Raw genomic sequence first — 25,198 nt, forward strand, 5'->3', positions numbered from 1 at the left:
CATTGAAAAAATTTTAATTCCTTATTTAAATAGGAAGGCCTTGGCCATTGTATAGTTTTTCTGCAGCATCTTGCTTTAATGTCTATAAAACATACCAGTGACTTAACTCAGCACCATTAATTTCTACTGATGCTATTTAAGATATGTGCCTAATTTTGACACATTTACTCAGACTTTTGCAAGCCAAATTTGTACTGATTTCATTCCATCTAGACCTCTGGTTTTCAACCTTTTTTCATTTGTGGACTCTGAAAAAATTTCAAATGGAGGTGCAGACCCCTTTGAATTGTAAGTGTGGGTATTCACATACTTTTGATTGATCATAGTCATCTTTCGCTGGTCCCTTAGATGTAGTCTGCAGACCCCCAGGGGTCCGCATACCACAGGCTGAAAACCAATGGTCTAGACTAAAGACAAGTACTCTCATTGTAGATTTTGGGATGTGGTTACGTGCATAAACCTCTTTCTGACACTATTTAGTGATAAAGACCATAACGATTTTATTTTTGATTTTGGTTAAAAATATGAAGCGAGATTTAACTGTAGGACTCATCTCAATGTGGAGCAATTTCTAATACATGGTTTATAAGCAACTGAAAACAGAATTTTATATAACACACAGTAACAAAACCTTAGCTAGGAATTGCCAGCACAGCTTTGCTAGATACTGTCTCCAGTAAAAATGTGTTTTACTGTACTTTAAAGACTTTTAAACATGCTCTTATGGTCAGAACACAAAGGTTGCCATGAAAACACACAATACACAGGAAAGCAAATACTGTAGCAAAAGAAAAATAGTCTACCTTCCTGCTCTGGCTTCAATACTGGAACTTTTCTCTGTGCTGGAAGAGGACCAAAAGCGGCTGCTTCTTTCACCTTGGGAACTAATTAAAATAGATTATCAGTGCCAAATAATATACAAGGAGCAGAAAATTAGATGATCCTGCATACCAGTACTCATCATGTAGATTTCCTGATGTAACCTACAATCTACTGAATAACCTGCTGACCAGTTAGATGCCAACTTCTAACAAGTTAATTTTTAATGTCAATTAAGCTGTCAAATGCAATTTGTTCAAACTGGTAACTTCCACCAGGATGTATTTTACCCTACGTGCAGTGGACTTGAAAGAGCCTTTACTTCAAGTATCTATGAATGAAATACTTCCCCATATGTTTGCAGCTCCCTTGCTGCAATGTTTAACCTAATGATTTAAGCACATAGGCTGCCTGCAGATGTAAAAAAAACAAACAAACAAACTGATGCTTTACTTTAAACTCAGGACACTCCTGTGCTGAGCCCAGGATATGCCCAGAAGAGTCAGTGTGTTAGTTGGACCCAGCTTACCTGACATCTGTATAGATTAGGTGCTTTAGTGGGCTTTTCTGGTGCTTTTATCCAATAGCTGATCAACTCAGCTATTAGATAAAACCAGCAAAAAGGGCACTGAAGTGCCTAATCTATACAGATGCTACAGAGCCAGGGTGAAGTAACACGCTGCTTCTTCTGGGAAAATGCGGGATTTGTTTGGGGTTTTTTTTAAGTCTGCAAATAGCCATAGGGGACCTCCCCAAGTGCCTGAAACCTGCTCTGATGCATGCTAATTAGCATGCATTGGAGCAGACTCGAGTAATCAAGCCTGCTGGAGCTTGCTAATTAGCATGCTCCAGCATCCCTGCACTTCAAAATGGTGGTGGGAGCGCTTTAACTAAAGCTTGTCGAATGAGCTTTAGTTAAAGTGCCCCCACTGCTATTTTGAAGCATGGGGTGCTGCATACACTAGATGCGGTGGGTACTTTAATTAGAGCAGCTTCCAAGAGCTACTCTAATTAAAACGCTCCCCCACTCCTTGCATGTGTAAAGATGCCCATAAACTGGGGGAGACAACAGTCAGTGACATGATTTGGCTGCAAACACTTTGAAGACAGTAACCACCGCCAAATTGACAAAAATTGTCCTGCACCTACGTCCATGCTTATCTTAGCAAACATACATACAGAAGGGCCTAAAGGAAGTCAGAGAGGTGCTGAACTGAACAGAAAAAAAGAGACCCTTGAAATGCTATGTGCTGTCTGATGGATTGCCAAGAGCTTGTCTTCTCTTGTTGCATCTGTAGCCTTCCCCTCACAAAAACTACTGCTTAAATCACTTGGATAATAATCTTACCTCAGGCAAGGATTAATACACACACACACACACGCGCGCGCGCATGCACACACACACATGCACACACACTTCTGTTTCTTCACTTAGAATAAGCACACAGAGAGTCATTGTAAAGTCTGCAAAAAAAAAAAATATTGACATTGCAAATATCTGGACTCACTATTAGTGAAAGGGGCTGAGACTCAAGAACACATGCCAAACGGAGAAAGTTACTTAAATATGAGCTGCTCCAAGAAGAATGGAGCGACTTAACTAAAGACAGCAACTGCCAGAATGATTTCTTTACTGAGTTACTGAATCACCCTTGAATTCCTTAGGGAGACGCACATGCGGGTGTAACTGCATGCTGTAAATGCTCCAAGTGAATTTCTGGTAAATAACGAATAGCAATGAGGCAAACTGTATCAGAGTCTATTCTGTTTTCAGTGCCCAGTGTTATATTCAGGCTCATCCTCCTCCTGTTAGGTGCCTAATGAAAAATGGTGTGACCTTCAGACACATGAGAGCAGGTAACAAAGTGAGGCAAAAAGATCAGTGCTAAACTTTCATACAAATACAAAACTTCTGCCATAGCTGCAGCCATGCTAGGGTAATTTTCCTTCAATCCTGCCTAGTTGCCAACTCTGGGATAAGGAGAAAACTGCTGTTTTTTGAACAGACACAACATATTTTTTTCTGGTGCCAGCATACATTCATCCACAGGACATCTACAAACACCCTTCACCTCTTGTTCAAAGTATATCTGTATCTGAATGCCTCCTAATCTTAAATAGAGTTACCCTTACAATGTTCTGGTAAGGTAGAAAAAGCTTATTAACCCAATTTTACACTCAGTGAACTGAGGCAAGATCCTCAGTGAGAACTACCTGCCATTAATTTCAATAGGAGCTGAAACTGTCCTATAGAAATTATTAAGACTTAGGTACCTCTGTACCTTTGAGGATCTGGACTTAAATGACCTGGTCACACAGGTGCCTTACACCTGAGGGGACACTGTTATTACAACGCATCAGAGCAGACTTGATTAATCTATATAGGTCTATAGATTAATCATCTATTGAACTGTAATGAACTTTTACAGAAGCAACTGTACTGAAAGAATAATTGCATGGCAGAATAAAAGTACTGCCCTATATTTAACAGAGCAGGAAGAAATGTGGTGTCTTTTGGGCTCCCTCTATGTGGAGATAAAGGTGCAATGGGATCTAATGCGTGATCTACACACTTGTGCCTCCTGCCATGCCTTAGATCATTATTGCCCACCTGATCCTGGGCTCTCCCTGCATTGTCAAGAAGCAGGCTGTAATGGCTGGGACCACCTCTCCTGAGGGGGCTCCCAGCTGTGGGGACAACATGCAGCCAGGACCAGAAGTCCTCACATGGAGCACCCCGTGGCTGGGAGATTGCAATGGCTGGGAGATCCCAGCTGCAGGCTGTCTACATGTGCAAATTAAAGCTGGGTAGAAATCAGCTATCAAGTTATTACTCATTTTGAGCAAAAACTTTATAACTGGTTGGACCTTTTTAAGATGCCATAGTTAATTTTCATGTGTGGCCAGCCTAAATTTATTGTGCAATTAATAAGGCAATTGCATAATAGAGGTAACATGTAGAGGGGGCCTCTGTTTTTCTTACTACTATGACTGCTTTCACAGTCCCCTGGAAAAGGTATACTCTACACTGTGAATAAATTACTGAATTAATTATTGAGCACCTCTCCATATTAGAGTTAGGATAACAATAAAATTGAACATACACAGCCTTCCTCTTGTGATATAAATAAACTCTGTGTCTTATTAGTAATTACACATGTATCAAAATTGTCTGGCAATTTACTACATGGCACTTTAAGAAAAGGCAACCTTGTACATGGATGCCACCAGTGGAATATCCTTCTCTAGGCTTATATATTTGGATCTTATAAAAACCACAGAAAACATAGAAAGCAGTGGCACATTTTTACTTTTGCCAGTTTCTCTTTCCAAAAAAACTGTTTTAAACGGTAGAAAGCCTTGCAGAAAACAAAATATTACAAAATAAATTCTAGGTGCCAAAAGAACCCCACAAACTTAGAAGTATAGGCTTCAAGGACTTCATATGTATCTAGTGTATTTACTGTATTTAACACTGGGGGGAAACCCCTCATCTTGGAATTGAGTATGAGGTGGTGGGGGGACAGGAGCTGCTTTGACTCTAGCCCTGACCCGGTGTTGTGGCCTGAGCTACAGCTACTGCCTCTGCCCCCACCAAATTCCCCCCACCCCAGCACTCTCAGCTTCACTGCCCCACCCCTTTCTCTTGTCTCCCTTTCTCGCAGGCTCTTCCCTACCCACCCCCCCACCCCCTTTCCCCCTTGCTGCTTACCTGGGCTGGGGCCAAAGCAACCATTTACTCCATGTCCCAGGCTGGAGCAGGTGGGAGACAGGGGTGAAGGAGGGCTGGGGCCAAAGCTGCAGGGGGAGCAGGCATGGGGGCAGAGATGGTGGGGGGGCAGATAATAAAGAAGGCAGTCAGCAGGAGGGGCAAGTGGTGGTGGGTGGGGGGGAAGCAGCCGTGGCCAAGGGGCAGGGGGCAAACTGTTCCCCCTTCTGCAGCAAACTGTCCCCCCACTGCCTTCTCCACCACCCACCCTCTTACAGGCCCCCTTCAGCACCTGACCCCACCACCTCCCCCACTGCCTGCCTCCCTGTGACTACAGCAATGCGGGGGACAAATTTAAGATGACCCTCCAATAATTAGATTCCATACCTGGAAAATCATAACAAAGTTATACATTTACCATGCACAGAATCTAGCTATGGGGGGGAGGGGGGAGGAGTGTCATCTTCAATTCAGGATTGTCTTGGATATGGGTAAATATGGTATATCACTATGTTAAAAGAATAGCCTCTATCTATGCTGAGACATTTCCACCTCCCAGATGATTACCTTTGCCAGGTATCTAACATCTTTTATGAGGCTTTTATATAGCTGTAAAATGTTTAAATATTTGCTCATGTAATGGCCCAATTATCATAGAAGAATAAGACTCACAGCAAACATTATGTTTACTTAAGTGGGCTCGCTTGTGGTTCAGTACATAATTATTAATGTTAATACTGCCAAAGAAACCAGGAAATGGAAACCTTAATGTTTGGTGTCATCAGTCATGAGGACCTTTTATTAGCATTGAATGACAGGCTGTATTATTGTCATATTCTGTACACACCATGTGGCCACAACTACACAAGACATGTATTGCGCATTTAGCACATTAGTAACTCATTACTACTGTGCAGTAGTGTCACAGGGCACAAACCATGATGTAATGCCACTGTGCAGTAGTAACAAGCTACTGTGCAGTGTGCATCACCAGGAAGCGGGGCGGAGATGCTACTGCACAGTAACACCAGTTACTTGGGTATGCAAGTACTAAATGACTGCGCAGTAACAGCTGCTGAGTCAGTGTCTCCTGTAGACATCGCCTGTGATCCTTAGACTGAAGCAGTAAAGATAGAATATGGGGGTCAGCAGCAGTTGGTGCTATCACCAGGGATCCTGATTTTCTCTGATAAAAATGTGTGTATGATTCAGTCTTTAATTATGTGATCATATACCATTTTCCCCCATTGATTAATGCCTCCTTTGTGCATAGAATGAACAACGCTAAGTAATGAGAAGCTTTACATCATATCTTCATATCTCCACTGTGATAGGAGATATTGTGATCCTTATAGTATTATATATATCCTTGTATTAGAATATATTATTTTACAGATGCAGAACTGAGGCACAGATAAACTGATGTCAGTAATTACCACTAATTTTGTCTGCTGATTTAAGGCAACTAGGTTCTGATCTTTCAGAGCATCTGTCTATTATGTTATGTGTTACTAGCTCAGCTCTCACTGATTTTACTTGCAGCTATAATACCCAATACTTCTGTAAATCAGAACCAGAGGCCTCAAGTTGGTCAGAAAATGAAGAACAGTTCTTCAGGTCAGCATTCGAGCATCCTACCCTTTCTCTTCCTACAATACCCAGTCTCATTCGCTATATATCGTTACTGTCAAGGCCCAATATTTAACATACCCAGAGATAACTAGCATGGCTCATTTTAATCATTTCCATCTCCAAACAATATTTCTTTGTGTTTTATTTCTCCACTCCTCCCTACAAACATATTACACAACTGACCTATGATGCATACAAATAACCTACTGTATCTACATTTAAACCCTAGTTAGATTTGATGAAAAGTGTGACATATCAATTTTTCAATATTAATTATCCTCCCGTTTCCAAGAAGATGAATGATGCAGGCTACAATAATGTAACAGGCAAAGTCTGTTTTCTTAGATACAATTAGAGAATGCTGGGGAGATACACAGAAGAGTCCATGAGTTGTGGTAAAGGAATTATTGCTAATCAAATATTAACACAGCTTGCAAACAGCAAAAGGAGGGCATTAATTTTTGAATGGACTTCCAAAACCAAAATGGCTTATATAAATGCACACATATCTTGTAAATTGTGACTCCTTGTAAGTAGAGAGAAGAGACTTTTAATAAGCCAATTGACAGAAACACCAATACATCCCATGAGATCAGGAATTAAAGTTTTCCAAATGGCCAGATCTGGCCTGATAAAGGCCTCGGGTAGAAATCAGGCACCTCAGCTGCAAAAAAAAGGGATCCAGATTATCTCCCCACTAGGAGCCACAAATGTTAATTAAGGTTCTCTATGCCCAATGTAGGTTTCTATGCATTCTCAGAAGAGTCTGATCAGACAGGCAACTAAATCCCACTTAAGCTCTGTTAGCATCCAGAGACAATGTGGAGCAAGCAGTACCAAAGCCTAAATCAACTAATCTGATAGGCATTCTCCAAGCATAGTGCACAATAGCATTGATTTCAGTGCAAAAATAAAAACCAAACCAGCAGTTACAGTCACTTTCGTTCAAAAACAGGAGGAAATGTCCCCACAATCCACATTCAGATAATGTCTAATAGTTAAAGCAGCTATCTAAAGAGACTTGGGTTTTAGGCATTTTCCAGCCCGAGGGGATTCAAACACACACATCTCTTGAGAGTGCCTTGACAGTGCCCTAACCAACAGAGACATAACAGGGCAGCTCTGTGCCCTGGGCATTGGCAGTGCGTGTGACAATGCTGGCTGCTTCACTCCCAGTGGCAGTGGTGTGCCCAGCCTCCAGCTGCAGTGATGGTCCCCCTTTCCCCCTTCAACTGCATTGCCCTAGCATCTCCCCCTCAGTTATGGTACTCCTAGTCATTAGGTTATAGAGTGGGCTGACTTGAGGAACACGCTCCAGTCTTGCTGTTGAAGCCAGACTACTGTACAACCAAGAATTCAAAGTAATGGATCCCAAAGAAGAGAAAAGAAGATGGGGTATAAGTTTGTAGGACAGTTAGGCTAGGGACAGACATTGAAAAAGTCCAAGCCTGAACTGATTCAATCTTTGCGGGTTAGTCTAACCTGCATAGAATGAACCAGTTTGCAAGCAGACAGATGTTTGGGACATGCCTGCAGCTGGAAGAAATCTGGGCACACAGGTCTACCCAGCCCCAGAGGGGAACTCTTCCTCCTGCCTCTTCCCCACCACTATGGGGCCAGGAGGGGGGCCCTGTTCGGTGCTGGGGGAGCTCTTCTCCCTCCTCCTCCCCTGCTGCCACTGTGGGGTGGGGAGGGGGCTCTGTGAGGCTGCCTGGCCCCAGAGAGGGACTCTTCCCCCTGCTTCTCCCCCATCACTCCGGGGTGGGGAGGGGGATGCTGATCAGCCCCAGAGTGGGACTCTTCCTCCACTCCCAGCAGAGTGCAAGCATTGTGCAGTCAGCAGCGAAGGAGACAGTGTGGGGCTCTAGTGCGGGGCTTCCCTTGCTGCCAGGGTTGGAGCTACAGGTGCAGGGAGCAGAGCCTCGGGGATAAGGCAAGCTCTGCTCCCTCCCCAGCGTTCAGTGCTGACCAGAGCCATGTCTGTGTCAGGCACGATTGCCCCGACGTCCCCGCCTGCTGCTGCTGCCAGGCAGTGGGGGCTGCATGCCATGGGGGAAGTGTGTGGGGATCCCTACACCCCCCCACCTGCACACCTACACCCTGCCCAGCTGAGGTCCATGCTCCCACTGCCCCTCTGGGGAGGAGAGAGGGAGGGGGAGGAGGAGGAGGAATAGTTCCTGAGTTCCCCACAGCATGGAACAGAGCCTCCTCCTGCCACCCACCCTCACTCTGGGGTTGGGCAGCATTGCATGGACCACCCCCCCCCTCCCCCCCTTGCAGCCCCCTTCTCTACCCTGTGGGACAACCAACCCAGCATGGCCCTGTTAGGTTGAAGGGGGCAGGGAGAAGGGTTAATTCCTGCCTCTGTCCCTTCCCTGCAGTTGGGGTATCCCACTGCTGCAGCCCCATCCCCTCTGCTCCCTCAGCTGCAGTGGGGTAAGAGGGGAAGGAGGGAAGAATTAACCCCCTCCCTGCCCACTTTGCCTTAATGCCCACTGGTGTCTCTGCTAGGGCCAGTACCTGTTCTGGCTAGAGAGCAGAGGGGAGGGGCCAGCCCTTCTGTAGAGCAGAGAGCCTAGGGTCTAGGACAGACATTGCATAAACCGGTATGAGCCAAATCAGTTAAGTCTGATACTACATTCAACCAGGTTTATCTCAAACCAGTTGCAGCCATTTTCAAACTGGTTTATGTGCACTGAACATCTGTTCTTTTACAGGTTTAAATCAGTTTCTGATCACTTAAACCATTTATGTGTAAAGTCTGTCCCTAGCCTTAGTGATCAGGGAGTTCAGCAGCAAAAGGGAGATCTGAATTCCAGTCCCAGGACTATTTCTGCTTCTTACCTAGTGGTTGCCTAATGAAAAATATAAGTGATTCAGGAAGTACAAATGAGAACATAGTTTCTTAAATCACCATTCAGAGGTGCCTACTGGGTCTATTAAGAGCCTGGGCACTCAGCCCTGTTTTTGGAATCACACTTTTGCAGTTACCAGGCATAGTGAATCCAAAATTGGAGCCACTGTAGGCACTGACATGGATAGTGCCCAAAATGATACTAAGTAAATAACATGAGCTCAAACATTAGTGCCCAAAATGATACTAAGTAAATAACATGAGATAAGGTACAACTTAAAAAAAACAAGATGTTGCCTGAAAAGAACATTAAGGCCATGATAGAAAGCAGGAGAAACAAATAATTTCCACAATTAAGGAAAAAATGTATCCTATTTCTTCAACATGCAACTCCTTTCTCTGACAAAATAAGTTCAGAATGTCTGTTGTGGTGTCAAGATACTGAAACTGATTATTCTGTATATTCACTTTCTTTTTATACCACCAGCAAGCATGGTTACTTACATATATTCACATATCTAGTGCTATATGAGAGTTCAAATTAGTTCTGCTGATTTTGCTATTAACTTCAATAAAAAAGGAGAGATGGTAAAGTTCTGAAACAAAAAATGAGCAAGGTTGCAATCCAGCAAAACATTTAAGTAGGTACTTAATATGGATTGCAAAAAGGATTAAAGTTAAGTATGCAGCATAGAATTTTGACACATCAGGGCTTTATAAAATGTATTCATCACTATGTGTATTTTCTTATAACAAAGAGTCTAAAAACTGAATTTTAGGTATGACATTTATAGACTTCATCACTGGGAGCCTCCCCACCCTCAACCCTAGGTGGGGGAGCTCAGGTTCTGTCCTATTTAATATTAGAATAGACTGCCCTACTCACCTATGTCCTAAACATAGCCCCAGGAGTCCTATCACCCCCAGCTGGAAAGCTCCAATCCTTCATGATCCTCCAACCCTAACCATACCTCAACCCTAAACCTAGCTTGGGCTACTGCAACAGCCCCAACCCCAACCCTAGGCAGGAGACCCCAAACAGCCTGACCATAGGAACTAGCTTGGAGACCTCCCAAACCTGGTCCCTAAGCTGAGCCAGATCCCCAGCTGCCATAACAACAACTGGAACAAGAGAAACCTTCCTATCTTAGAGCCTGGTCCCACCACTTGGAGCCCTCCTGCAATCAACCCTTGGTGGGGTCACAGGGTCCATCATACTTCTTGTTAGCATGAATTGCTGTACCTACCTGTGCCCTAAACATAGCTCCATGGGTGGAAACAGATGTCACCTGATATCTCATTGTGCTGCCTCATATTTTTATGGCAACACAAATGCTGATCAGACAGACATCATCACACTTTGTTACACCACATAAATGGAAAACCAGCAGCACAACAAAACGTGGTATTAGACTGATGCTTTATTGGGGTGGATGTTTATGCTCTGTGATATTTTCTCTGCTCAGTCAGATCCTGCCATGAATCTAGCTCCTAAACCCCATCTTAGCTGGGATATCTACAGCCACAACACACACTGGAGCAAGTGGGCTGCCCCCAACACTGAAGCCTAGTGATTAGGGGACTCTCCTGACATGTGGGAAATATATGTTTTGAATCTCTGTCAGCTTAGAAAGGCCAATTACCCAGGTCTTCTACGTGCCATTAGGTTCATATGCTAAAAGTGGATACCACCACTAGGCCCATATGGACCCCTCAGAGGAAGAACTAGGTATACTGGGTCTTGGATATAGAGAAGAGCTTAGACTTAGAGTTCAATAGGCCCAGATCTTCAAAATACTTTAGAAGGTAAGGAGACCAAAGTCCCAGATCTTCTAAGCATTTTGATATTGTTGGTTGAAATATGTCACAAGAACTTAATGCAATTACTATTTGATGGATAGAAATGTTGAACTCCTGACTCCACACTTCACATTAACTTCTCTCCATAATTCTGGGCAATAATATTTGGGTTATAGCCTCTGACAGAGCTGAAATAGTGCAAATGCCACTAAACCTTGACAAAGGCAAATTTTAGAAGAATAGAACCTTCAGCAAGCAGTATTGTCAAATGTATTCTGGGTTAATAAACTCATTTGTACTTGGCTTTATTACAACAGCATAGTAAAAATGGCTTTTTATTGAAAAAAATATTTGAATGGATTATTTTGATATAAGTAGCAACAATTCCAGTTCTGGCTAAACTGGATACATCTCCTTTAATCTTATGGTGAATTATACACATATCTTTTTAATCAACGTGACAGAATGCTTATTATATCTCCACACATGGATAACTTAAGAGCAAGGTATAATTTTCATTGTATCTGTTTATTTAGCTCCCAGTCTGAAGAATGTTTAACTGAGCTAAAGGTATTATTACAATATTATTTAAAAATGAACTAAAAACTCCTTTAAACAGTAGTGATGGGAGAAATAATGTTTCCCAAGGCAGCAACTGAACTGAGCCCTTTGAGAGTCTGCTGAGGATAGCTGTATATATCTTCCCTACAGACCGTTGGTATTAGAAATGCAAGTAGCTTCTTATTGAAACTACCAGTTTTCTCAACCCGTGAACATTCTTCTAATAAACTTGTATATTTAGACTAAAGAGGTAAGAAACTGTCATGCAAAACTAATGATTTTTAATGATAGTGATATAAATAAGAACTATTTATGTTAAATAAGCTTTATGGTCTGAAGCATAATGAAACACACCCATTTTTATTCTTCAAATGATGCATACTCCCCATCTAGGATGATGAACCTGAGACAAAGTTAATTTAGATCTTATTGTTTATAAAACAGTAAAACTGCCTCTTTGCCAGGAAAAATAGCTAGGTCTTATTGGCTATCCCTCAAAGTAATTATACTGTATGGCTTTGGGAAGCATCTTTGCTCAAGAAATGGATCAATAAAACAATGTGAATTCATTTTTTGTCAACTCTTATTCCCCTTCTCCTAGCCCTTGAGAGTACTTTGCTGCAGTCACTCTGGTCTATTTTTAAGGTATCTATTCTTTTCCTTTGGCATTTTAGAGCATTCATTCCTGTAGGTACGAAAGTGCTTCTAGTGTAACTTACAGAATATTATTATCACTATTAGCTTATATCTCTGCTAAAGGATGAAACAGTTGTCAGATACTCTACACAGAAGATTAGAAGGCTTTAATCATTTTTTACACTATGTACTAAGCTTATTGTTCTCCTCTGCAAGTAAACATAGAAAAAATACATCTAATATTTGACTCTTATTTGTCAGTGTGAATATATCCTTTTGCTTGAAAAATCAAATTGTTTTTTTTTTCCTGAAACAGAAATGATGACACTTACGAAAGACATCTCCTCTTAGGCTTTGATCTTGACCAATTTGGTTTTCAAACCCTTCTTGTTCTTCTTCTTCCTCTGCCTCATCTACTTCTTCCTCTTCTCCAGCATCTTCACTTTCTTTTTTTTCATCCTGGGCTCCACCAATGTAAACACCACCTTCGTAGTCCAATGACTGCAGGTGCACCTTGGGAGCTGATTCTGGGATTACATTCTTGATTTCTTCATGTTTTTTCACACTGTTTTTGTGTGAAAGGAGTTTCTTGATTGTGTCCTTGATGACTCCAGGGATTCTCGGTATTTCCTTCAGTGAATTTTCAGGAATAACTAGAACCAACAATGAAATATAAAACAAATATTTGAATGTTACCAGTCCACTCAAGGACTATAGGACTTTTCAACTGAGGATGCAAAATCTTTTAAGATGCTGGGTGGTCAAATTCTTTGCTATCATATACAGGTGCAACTGCATGTGGAGCTAAATCTGCATACACTAACAGTGAACTAGACCCACAATACAGACAACCTTCTTCTATTGTTTTATTATGGATTCATAGATTACAGAACCAGAAGGGACCATTGTGGTCATATGGCTTTCTCCTTCATACCACAGGCCTTAGGACTTTCCTGAATTAATTCCTGCATGAATGAGGACATATTCTTTGGGGAGGAGGGGAAGCAATTAATCCATTTAGAATTAATTGCTGCAATCAAGAGTGAATCTCAGAAAGTTCAGATAGGCAGTTAATATTTCAGAAAGCTCATCAAAGCATATATCTGTACTCTACACTGATCTTTAGGTTGCCGCTGAAACACTCACTTCCTCATTCTCTATGCTTACCTCTGCTTTTTGTGCTCCAAAGAGGTGGTGAAAGGTCTCTGAGAGTTCCCCTCTTCCCTCCATGCTTGAGATTACCCACAAAATAAAATGTACAACAACACAATGGGGAATTTTTGAAGCAATACTGTGGAAACAGACCTATGGAGCTGGGACTTTTAGCAGGTCACAAATTGAATACGAGTCCCAATGTGATATAGTTACAAAAAAAGGCAAATGTCATCCTAGGATGTATTAAAAGGAATGATAATATTTTCTTACATACCACACGTTCCCAAATAAGACATGCACCTTATTTTTGGCAAGGCAGAATGAAGAAAAAAAAAAGATTTTGAAGCATCAACTGTACTAGTGACCATAGTTAGAATCTGGGTTAGGAACAGAGATTGGATGGTCAGGTATTATTTTTATGTCATGAGCTACTGGGCTATTAAGGACCCACCTCTCAAACTGAAGTATAGGACATATTTTCATGGTCATCCCCAGATGCTAACAAGACCTGAGCAAATCTAAGGCCCTTCGAGAAGAATACTTCCTTGCATATAGACTACTCACATCAGTGGGTCAGCAGACTTTTAAAATGGCTTTTATCATTTAATTTTGAACAGCATTTGGAGAGGGCAAAAGTAACTGGCAGTGAAATATCCTCAATGTAAGGCTTTCCCTCCAGTTTCTGTTGCCTTGTTGTTATGTAGCTAGAGAGGAATGTGTTGCTGTTTTGGCTTTGCCATGATTTTTAAGTTAATTTTTGCGCTGGCAGTAGGGGCATCTTTTTCTTTGCTTGTGTGTGTGTGTGTCTAATTTTAAATATATGGGAGTATCAGAAACATCATCAATGAAGAGAAGTGAAGTGAAATAAAATGAAATAAAATTAAAAAAAAAATCAAATCAAATCAAATCATTAGCTGTGTAATCTAGGAAAAGGAGAAAATTCCCCTGAGATTGCATTTGCTCCCATTTACCAAGTTGCTATTAGTTTGAATTTGCCCCACATTCTTTAAACCATAAGTGGCTAAATTTTATTTTTAGTCAAGAATCCCTCTGAAGCCACTGAGCACACCAAGACAAACTGCTTTGAGCTGTTTAGATTTTACAAGGCTGCAGTTGCAGGTTATACAGCAAGCCTGTGCCAATAAAAATAAATCAAAATTGCAGATTTTATTTTTTTCCCTTTGAATAATGCTTTTAGGTTAGTTTGCCAGGTGCCTGCAGATCAAGATTTTGCTAATGTGCTGCTTAGTGAGCCTTCCCTCTGGAGGATGGCGTTATGAAGAATATATTGTATGATCTTGTTGACGTGGTTCACGGAGTCTTTACTCAGAACAGAAAAAGAAAAATTAGCAGGAAAACCCCATTCCCAACATATTTCCCCTTAACAATTAGTAACATGAAACTTCAGGCTTTTAATAAAGAGGCTGTGGACATTTCAAGCCAAGGCTGACTGCCTAGCAAACCTGAACATCTGTTTTCATTTTTTTCCTTTGAAGTCTTCCTATTCAAATGAAAAATTCTTACAGTTCAACACTGTAGTGCCCAAAAACCAGCCTGGTGTTAAGCAAACCAGCCTAGAGATGTGAAAAAGTATGGGACTGAAGGTGAACAGTCCACACAGGCCTGCAAATTTTCGTTTGTTATCATGTTAAGAAAACCTGCATGTTTTCATACTGTCATCACGGGTGGATGGGTATGGAGCTATAGACAGATTTTGGAGATGAAATCAGAAACCCTCTTTCCAATATGTTTGCTGTTAAGTAGCCCAAGGTCAATTAAGGTTTCTTTTGTTTCACTGTCAATCACAGCTCGAGGAGTCCTTCCCAAGACATGGAAAATGTCACATACGTGATGTATGGAAGCCAGAGTTTGCCAGCTTCCACCTATGGACATTATGGGAAAGAACAGTATACAAGATGCTAAGCCTAAGAATTTGAAATCTTTAAAAAACTCACTATATAATCCTACATGCATTATTAACAAATATTCATGCATTATTTGTGGGTTATACTGACATTTTAAAACAATGAAAACAAATTCATTTTTTCCTGCCATTCTTGAAATGCTTCCTGCCTGGAAGTGTGTGGATTACTGTCTGTTGTTCTTTGATATTTTGTGTTCATAATCATCACTACATAAAAATGTATCAGTTTTTTTCAAGTCATGTTAATTATTTCAATCAGAAAGAATAAAACAAAACAGTTATACAAGCAACCATATATATCTGGGTTTGTGCTCCAGGGGTGGCTGGCACCTCCCCTGGTGGCCATGCAACCCTTACCCTGGTTCCAGATCTAGGGTGCCCTCCCCCACACTTGTCCACCATGCCTTCGATGTAATTGTGTGATTGGAAGGGAGACTGCCTAAAGCAAGCTCCAGTTCCTCTAGATGCCAGCAGCCTCAACAGCCTCCAGGGCCAGACTGCCCCTTCTGGCTCAGGGCCTGTATTTATATACCTCCCTGGCCATGCCCCCTGCTGGCCATATGCCTCCCTGAGCTGCTGCAGGTTTCTTGATTCAGCTTGCTGGCTTGCTGGCTTGCTGGCTCAGCCTCAGGGGGACTTATTGCTGCTGGACCTTGCTGTGCTTCTATGCAAGGCTCTGGTAGGTGCTGACATCAAGCAAACCCCCCAGTACCTCGCCCTTAGCAGCCCATAATAGGCAGCTTTCCCTGCCTGAGGCTCTCTCTGCTGCTCGTTCACCCTTAAGGTACCAGAAGCCTTCGGCTCTCTGTTACACCATACCAGTTGTAGATAATGACTAAAAATGGGTCCTTTTGTCCATAATTTTGTGTAGCCTTAGAAGACTAAGGAAATAGGTTGGCACTGGGTGGCTTATGATTAGGATGAGAAGCTGAGTTGGAAAGAATGAATACAGAGCAGATGCCACCTCCAGATCTTTCTTGTGTACTATAAAAAAGGGGAAGTGGGTGTTCATGAGAACTAGAAGATAGACACGGACATGTGTTTCATTATCTGACAAGTGGTCCAAGGACCCAGACTGCCATCATCTGAAGCTCTGAATGCAAGAAACAAATACATTCTAGTAGAAGAATAATTGCTGCTAACTCTTATGGGCTACACATTGTTTCTACCCAAACACCTAACGTACCATTAGAACAACTCATGGGTGAAAATTCCGAGTTCAGTTTATAAAACAAGTATATGGCTTCTGTACATAAAAGCATCCATCTACTTTCACTGTCATAACTGGAGGTTGTCCACAACACTAAATTATGTTTAATATATGAATAAGGCAAAGAGCTATTGCACAAAATGAAGAGTTATTAAGTAAAGGATAGCAATAGTTTCAAGATGAAACTGGATGCTTATCTTGCTGGGATCCTATGACCCCAGCTGACTTCCTGCCCTTTGGGCGGGGGGCTGGACTCGATGATCTTCCGAGGTCCCTTCCAGCCCTGATGTCTATGAAATCTATGAAATAGTAATTTTAAGTTGAACTCTAAGAATGATATGGTTAATAAAAAGACATTACTTGTGCTGAACTTTCTTCTCAGGGTATTTTGCAAAAGAATGGTGCATGAAACTTCTACCTTCAAGCCTAACACTATCTTTTCATTACTACCTTGCTATTTCATGCAAAGAAAATTAATTAAAGGAATTGTTTCATATTTTCACAAATATTATTACTACTTTCATAAACTCTTGAGAACCTATTCCCAAATACAAGGCTGAAACACACACAGAAGTGTAAGGTGGGGGAAATGTACATTGTCAATACATAATCATAAGGCAGGAAATGTATACGCCTGACAAAAGCAGTGGATTGGAGTAAGATGAAGGCCAGATGTGAAACTGGTGAAGACCCCCTTGAAGGAAAGTGAAAGGGTTAAACCTTTGTAGCTTCTCACGTGCAAAGTATGCTAGAGGCAGTTCAGAAGCCCACACCAACATGCTATTCATGTCTGCTTGCCGAGTGGTAAATGTGAGTCTGAAGACCCACAGACAGATAGTATTTATATATTTGATATTCTGTGTTGTTCATTGTTACAGCAATTTTCCACTATCTCAGTATCAAGATAGCTAGATCACAAAAAACCCCCGAACATCTGCATTTTACATTAACTAACTTCTTAAATTACTTGAGCAATGCTAGGTTATTTAGCCACAAGAGTCTCATTACAAGCCATGAGGGATATGTGGCTAACTTTGCATATAACAGTGCTTTGAAAATTAAGGATAAAGTTACAATTTCGTTTTCATGCATTAAAAATAATCGAATGCCATTGCAATGGACAATCATTCACAATAACTGCTATCAAGGTCTAGTGATTCTTCTCTCCAAATGGATCACTGTTTTAAAACTAATTGTGCTAGGTAAACTAAATTAGTAGGATCCTTTTGAAGTCATCTTCAAAACTCCCATTGATTTTAACAGTTAGGATTTCACCGAAGAGCATTCAGGACTGTTAATCTACTTCACTCTCAACTGTTACCCAAGTCTCCCTTAGCATCATGCTTTCTAAAATTTCCTTATCTTGAATATAATTTTCTTTAACTATAGTTGCATACATTTTTCCATTGGCACCTTTATTTTGGTACTTTCAATCCAGGCTTCTAATTTCTATAGTGTTATTTGTATTGTTTGTTTCTTTTGTTCCCGTCTGTTCTGCATTTAAGATAATTTGTAAATGTAATTAGTGTGCATCTTATTCTGTTGTCTAGATTAATAATCCTCAATAAAGACAGAATATGAGAGTATTGTAGTAAACACTCTCAAATTGGCAGGGAGTTGGAGCAGATGATCTCATAGAACTTTTCCCCTCCAATATTGCTGATTTTATAGGACTAGCTCTTTTTGAATGTGTCATGGTCTCCCCACAAATATATTTCACTTGTTCTAATTTAAGTAATTTTTAAAAAGTGCAATAGAAGGCAGGTTTACATTTGAAATATTAATGTTTAAACAATAATACCTTGCATTTAGACTGATCCATAAAAAGAGATTATTTCCCTCTTGAAAATTTAAACATCATTAAAAAATGTATTTTTTTTGTTAAGAAATTTATCATAAAAAATAAAACCTTTTAGCATTTTTTAATTTAAAAAAAACTTTCTGTTTTGGTTTCTTTTCAGTTTAATGCAACATTAAGCTGAGTCTAGAGCCAGTGTACGTCAATACACCACAGACTTGCCTATGAATTAGCTACTGTAGTGCATCCTGGGAGGTATAATCTGGCCAGGAACCTGATTCATAAATATGATGGGAATGAGGCAGCTGGCCTATAATGCCCCAGAGACAGAAAATTTGTAAATAAATATTTTAGGGTTTGGCTAAAAGGTTTTCAGGTGTTCAGTTTTGAAAGAAAAGTCAAAATTCTCCAATGGAAAACAGATCTGTTTCATGAAAAGCTTCATTTAGTCAAAAACCCAATTATCCGTGTAAATAGTTCCTCATGCAAAGGTATTCATTTCCTTTTGTCCCTGTATTTAGATTGATTTAACATGCCCAGGATTATGATAGGTGGTAGAGACAATTTTAATCAATAAAAGTTTGTAGAGCATTACCCACCATGGTTGCCACTTGCCCTGCTTTTCATCTCTGATAAACTTGGCTTGAATGATTAATTGAATATGCTAGCTTGCACTTCATAGCAGGTGTGAAGCTGCGTCTTGATTTGACATTGAGGTAGACAACATGTTGTAATGTAAATCTCTTAATTTGTAGCAAAAGGGCAAACATGTACAGCTGTCAACCACAAATAGAGTGCAATATGTTTTGCTACAAGTTTCAATGGATAAACATAAATTGTTTACACACATTTTTGACATATTGCCATCATGCTCTTAATCCAAATCAATATGACCAAAATCAGATTTTTTGCTTTATTCTGTCAGGGTAAATGAGTTTCATGTGGCACAAGTCAGACTTGCATTTACCTGATGGAAAGGTACATCAATTCATGATGACAGGAAGGGAGAATATTAACATGTTATCTGGTTTTGATTTTGTTAGTGTACCATACTCATTGAAACTAAATACAGTTTTCCAAGGCTGTATACCATAATAAGCATTTTAACATTAAGAAATTAATAGGCTGTGGGCAAACAGTGGGTGCAGTTCCCCTTGGAGTTGGTACCAGTGACTTCAAAGGGAGCTGCTGCCACCCCCTCCAGGTCCAAATTGAATTTAGCAAATTCTGACTTACATGAAATAAGGATTCTCGTGCATAAAATAAAAATCACTATGTCTGTAAAGCACCTAGAACATAACACATGCTAATCATGCTGCATTAATGCATTACTGGAAGGCTTTTAGGTAACACTTACAGGAATAAGATTTTGGACATAATATAATATCACAGCACATCTCAGGATTATTAATAAGAATAACTATAACATATCTTAGTGACTAAAGAGTAAAAGGACTGACTGCACACTGTGTGTGTGGACAGAAGGGAAGCTCATTTTCATTTAGTAGTAAGCAAACACATCTTCAGAGAATGTCCACACTATTCAGAGGACTGACTATAAGTGGAAATAATTTAACACAAAGGCAATCCTTTTTCCCCATCCTAGTTTTTCCTGAGCTTGCTTGTAGCTTTTCTGGAAAGGACTGGATAGTTCTCCACAGGACCAGTCTCACAGTCTGAGGAAAATTAGGCTCTTTTTTTTTTTTTTAAATGAACAGACAGAAAATAGATCAGACCACATTCTGCTCTCCACAGTGGCTCCCAGGTATTAGAGGAGTAGCACTAGTGTAATGGAACAGAATTAGGTCAATAGATTATTATTAGTATTATACATAAAAAGAGTCATATAATATACACACACACACACCAAGATGCAGTGTGATGTCCAAGTGCCATGGGCACAGTGGTGCATAGGCTGGGCAACGTCACTGGCTGAACTGCTGGTGGCACAATAGTGGCTGGTCCAGTAACACAGCTGGTGCCCTGGTTGTCCCCCACACTTCATTACACTACTTCACATATATATGGCTTCAATGGGGATTTGAACTACTATAGGCTGAGAACTACAGGCCTGGTCATATAGACCTTTGTTAGAAAAAGTTCTAGAAACTATCAGTTGCTTGAAAAGAGACTGTATACCTCTTGCGCTCAACCATTACTTACCAGAACATTCAAGTCCATTTCCCCTATAGCCCTGCTTACATTTGCACTTGAAGGATCCCTGAGTATTGAGGCACTCTGCATGAAGGTTGCACTTGTGTGTATTTGTAACACATTCATTTATATCTAGGAAAAAGAATCATTTAGTGAAAAAAAATCATATTGGGACCACAGTTTCATAACAACCCACCTGTATTTTTCATGTCCTTTTGGCTAGTTTTAGCATTACCATTAGATCAAGACCATCTTGAAACCAGCCATGACAACAGAATTCATTCTTGGGTGGGTCTCAAGGCCATTTGGTTACCTTTGAGCTTGACCCTACTCCATGTGACGTCAAGAGCAGGTTTTGGTTAATGATATCATTGAGAGCAGAATTCAGTCCTTAGGGCCTTTGTACATGCCACAAAATTGGCTTTTAAAGCAGCTTAAATGCCCTTTTGCACTGCTTTAATGGCGTTGCTTAATGGCGTTGCTATTTACATGCTTGGTGGCATATTCAGCTTTAAATGACTTTGTAACATAACAAGGTAAAATCCTTCTGAGTCGTTTTAGTTTGCTACCTAACAAAGTGCAAAGGTGGATGGGGCACAGGAAGCCGACACACTCAGGGAAGCTCATGCTTGGTGGGCTTTCAGCACTCCATGCACAATCCCCACTGCCTTCTCCTGCTGCTAGCACACCCAGCTGCCCTTCTGCCGCCTTGCCCAGGGGCAAGTCAGCCGTTCCTGGACGGTCCCAGGCGGTGGGGATAGTGCATGGGGTACTGGAGCCTACCTGCCTCTCCCGTGATGGAGGAGAGGGGGCGAGCTACTGGCAGGCTGAGTAGTCCCTGAGCTGCAGGGGACCCCAGTCCTTCCCTCCACAGTGGGAGCACCCCCCAGGGGGCACCTACCTGCTGGCACCTGGCTCGGGCGGTCCCAGGGTGCACTGCTGCTGCGGAGGGAAGCACTGGGCCCCATGCAGCTCAGGGACTGCTCAGCCCACCGGCAGCTAGCCCCTCTCCCCCTACCCCCTCATTGCAGGAGAGGCAGGCAGGCTGGGAGAAAAAAAAAAGGATTGGGCCCCCTCACCCATGTACACACAACAGGGTTTAGTGCTCCCTAATTGAATCCATAGTTTCAATTCAGGGAAAATTAAACCCCCGCTGAATGTACAAGAACCTTTAGACTCTAAGTATTGTTCTGCTAAGAGAATAAGTACGGCAGTGATTATATGCAGTTTCTTAGTTCCCAATTTGCCTGACAGCACCTCTAAGTCCAACATCAACCACATTGAAAGTCACAGTCGCAGAACTGTGCCTTGAGACTGTAAGACTATACAGAAGCTACCTCATGTCTTTGTGTTTGTAAAATGCCAAGCATAGATATGCAGCTGTAGTAAAAAAATAAAATAATTAGGAAAACATTCAATAAAATCCACTATGTTAAACTGATATCAGCATGTTTAAACAACAACAGTAACTTTTATTTCCTCTGCTCCACTTGATTTTGCAGAGTGGGACAAGGGATTTTCTCATTACAACCCACATGAGGGAGCTGAGTTCTTATGAAAACCTTGTGCACACATGTAAAAGTTATGCCAGTATTAAATTATGCTGACATAAGATGTTCCAACATAACTATTATTTCTATCTGCTCGGACACTGGTAGAAGTTGAGCAAATATGCTGTAATTTTAATCTTCTTCTGTTCAAGTTCACAGTTGTGCTTTAACTCATTTATATCAATATAGGCACAGACAGATAGTTACATCAGAACAGCTGATGCATGTTATCAAAGGGCAAGCCCCTCTCTCTTTCCTTTTAAAATAATTTAAAGCTATGTGTGACCACAGCCAGAGTTTACACCCATTCATATTTTATCTAACCATGATTTATTTTTAGCTGATAAAGGTCAACTTTGGAAACAAGCAAAGAGGAAACCTCTGCCTCAAAAGGCAGTGCCAGTGAGATTCAGATTTACAAGTTTGACAGAGTTCTAACTATTAACCAGGCCTCATCATAACTATCAACCAGGCCTCAACTATTAAACCTCATCATTTTTCCCCATGCCCACATATATATCTGAAACTGTAGGCTATTTTTTCAGTTTCAGTGTTCTTGCGGGATTGAGTACAGCAGGAGTATAACCCAGACTTCAGCCTCCTGATCTGCTTTAACGATATCCCAAAACAAAACATTTGTTTTCTCTTGTATGGGTTTACTGTTAATCCAGTTCCCTCTGGACCTTGCATACAGTATTATTAGAGCAATGTTTTACAATGCCTGCTCTAACAACTAAAGTTTTGCTCTTCTTAAAAAATCCTGGGGGTCAGTGGGAGGCACTAGTTAATAGAATGCAATGAGGGATATTATTTTCATATGTTTTTGCATTTGACTTGTGTAGGGGCTTCAGAGACGGTACCTGGATACTACATGGATCTGCAAAATAATTAAAACCTGCAATTTCCAGGCAGTTATTTTTTTCTTGCCTGTGCTACATATACATCTCGTTATAAACAGACAGCGACATCAGGATTCACTTTACTGATTAACTCAAAACATGACTGTGTGAATATGGTTGTATACCATGCATTGTATGACAGGAGAAATCAAATAACCCTTCAAATAGCATCCTTAAATCAATCTGAATCCTCCCTTGTAGTCATTTGTTTCCTTGTCACTGCAGACTGCACTACAAACTACTGAACCTCTTTTATGAAGTGCCTAGAGAGGTCTTGGCAAGATAAGATACAAACATTGCAGGTCCTATTGTAAATCATTACTGATATTAGTAAATGTAGCTTATCTGTCATGAGGCTATAGAAACTACTCAATGTCCCAAGGAGGCTTTAAGCAAATTTTTGTTTTTGAGCCATTCTTCCAAACAGAAACCAATACATGTAAAGCAATGACAGGAAAAATGTATGTTGTAGGAAGGGGAAAAGACAAGCAAACACAGTTCCTACATCTTACCTATACAGCCGTAACGGCCATTGGCATAGTTCAGTTCATAACCAATCTGGCACTTGCAATAGTAGCTTCCGAAAGTGTTGACACATCTGCGGTTATAAGAGCAAATAGCTTTCCCAGTGGTGCACTCATCAATATCTAGGAGTGAAAAGGGAATTTGGTAAGGTTAAGGAGAAGACAAAGGTCAAGGAGGAAGCAAAAAGTGGCAGTCATTTGAACAATGGTCAGGGTCACAGTTTATTGAAGTCAGAAGTTTCAAAATGTTTATGTTAAATAAAAAATTACCATTGGCTTTTATGCTTGGGGATTGTTTTGTATCTGGTTACAGGAAAGGAATGGGGACAGTTTAGCCAATTTCAATGGGAACCTGGAGAGCTGCTATGTTAAATGATAGGCCATTTGAAAGACTGGCAGACAACAGCAATTCTTACCATTAGGGATAGTGGTTTGTCCCACAGTCAAGAGTTGGGTGGGAAGGGGCTTCACAAATTCTGTGTTTTCTATGCTTTGAGTAGAGGGAGGAAATGTCAGATGATATGATTTAAGAGAAATAGGGAGAGTCAGGGAAGGAAGGAAGAGCAAAATGTCTTTTGTTCATTTTCTTCCACTGCTCCTTGGAGGGCTAAATCATGAATCGATGAGACAGAAGTTCCCATTATGACTAGAATGTGAGTATACAAGCTGAGCCATAAATCCCAGGAGAGCAAACGGGCCTTACCCTTTCTAATCAATGAGAGACAGATCTTGACTAGATATGGGAAGGCTGGAAAACCCGACAAGGAAAAAAGTTTGAGAACCAAAACTGGTTTTAAGCAGTTAAATGTTACTAATTTCATTTTAGTAACAAACTGCACATGCCTGTACATCTGGACATGGCCTCTGACTATGCTATGAATTCCTTGTTTTTAATTAGCATCTCTTTTTTCTTATAGCAGGCATCCTAAAAGCAGGATGCCTACTTATATCACTGGGAGTGCTGAGTGCAGAATGCCCACAAAGGAGGTCAGAGAGCAACATTTTCATAGATTTCTAGAGTTGGAAGGGACCTGGTAGATCAGGGGTGGGCAATTATTTTGGGCGGAGGGCCGCTTGATGAGTTTTGGTGAGCTGTCGAGGGCTGCATGGGTAACCCCGCCCCTTCGGTTGCCCTACCCCCTGGTCCCCATCTTGGGACTGGACGTCCTGCCCCCTGACCCCTGACCTTTGCCACCGGAAGTCCCTCCCCTTGCACAATTTACCAGGTAGCAAGGGGTTGTGACCCCTCTAACATCCTGCCCCAGCAGTGGGGTTTCAGGGGCATCAGACCTCCCCCAGAATTTTCCCCCTACCTGTGCCAGCTGGTCCCAAAAGGAGGAGGCTCTGGCGCCGCTTCTGCTGGCCGGTGCTGACCCAGTCGGGCTCGCCCCATCCCCGGCAGCACCTGGGAAGCTGGCTTCAGCCGCATGGCCTGGCCAGGTCTGCACTGGGCAGCAGAAGTGGCGGTGGAGTCATGTGCTGCTCAGGACTGACTGGTGCAGGCAGGAGGAAAGTGCAGCTGAGCCCCTGCTGCTCCTGCTGGGCTCATCCTGTTCCAAGTGGCACACGGCTCCGCTGCCACCTCTCCTTCTTGGTGCTGACTGGGCCACAGCTGCGGCCCAGCTCCTGCTTCCCCTCCCCAGTGCAGGCCCAGCCCAACCCTGCATGGCCCAAGCAGCACGGGGAAAGCCTGCCCAGCAGCCGCTTTCCTGGGCTTACCTGTGGGGCAGGACCCTTTCCAGTCCCGTGCAGCAAAGCAGAACCCGGCCCAGACGCTGTTTCCCCTCACTGGCGCCACAGGTTCTGCCCCCCCCCGCCCCCCTCAAGCTGCAAATGTGGCCTGAGCCAGGGGTGGGGTGAGGCCAGCTGGGGTAGGCTGAGGTCAGGGTTGGTCACCTCACAGCCAGAACCCAAGGAAACAGCCTGAGGTGCTGCAGCTGGCGGCTCGGGGCGCCCGGGGGTTCTTGAGGGGG

General features: G+C 41.8%; 1 protein-coding gene across 1 annotated transcript in view; it reads right to left on the reverse strand.

Moving 5' to 3' along the window:
* The window catches only part of EGFL6 (EGF like domain multiple 6), a 65,164-nt gene that overhangs the window by 5,902 nt on the left and 34,064 nt on the right, over positions 1-25,198 (reverse strand). Inside the window, exons 6-9 of the mRNA XM_006028421.3 lie at positions 23,214-23,348; positions 20,262-20,384; positions 12,344-12,664; positions 804-884 (exon numbers count right to left, since the gene is read on the reverse strand). Coding sequence (XP_006028483.3) covers positions 804-884; positions 12,344-12,664; positions 20,262-20,384; positions 23,214-23,348 — 660 coding nt within the window. The remainder of the gene's footprint in view (positions 1-803; positions 885-12,343; positions 12,665-20,261; positions 20,385-23,213; positions 23,349-25,198) is intronic.

Source organism: Alligator sinensis, unplaced genomic scaffold, assembly GCF_000455745.1.
Source record: "Alligator sinensis unplaced genomic scaffold, ASM45574v1 scaffold1192_2, whole genome shotgun sequence".
Taxonomy (NCBI): Eukaryota; Metazoa; Chordata; order Crocodylia; family Alligatoridae; genus Alligator; species Alligator sinensis.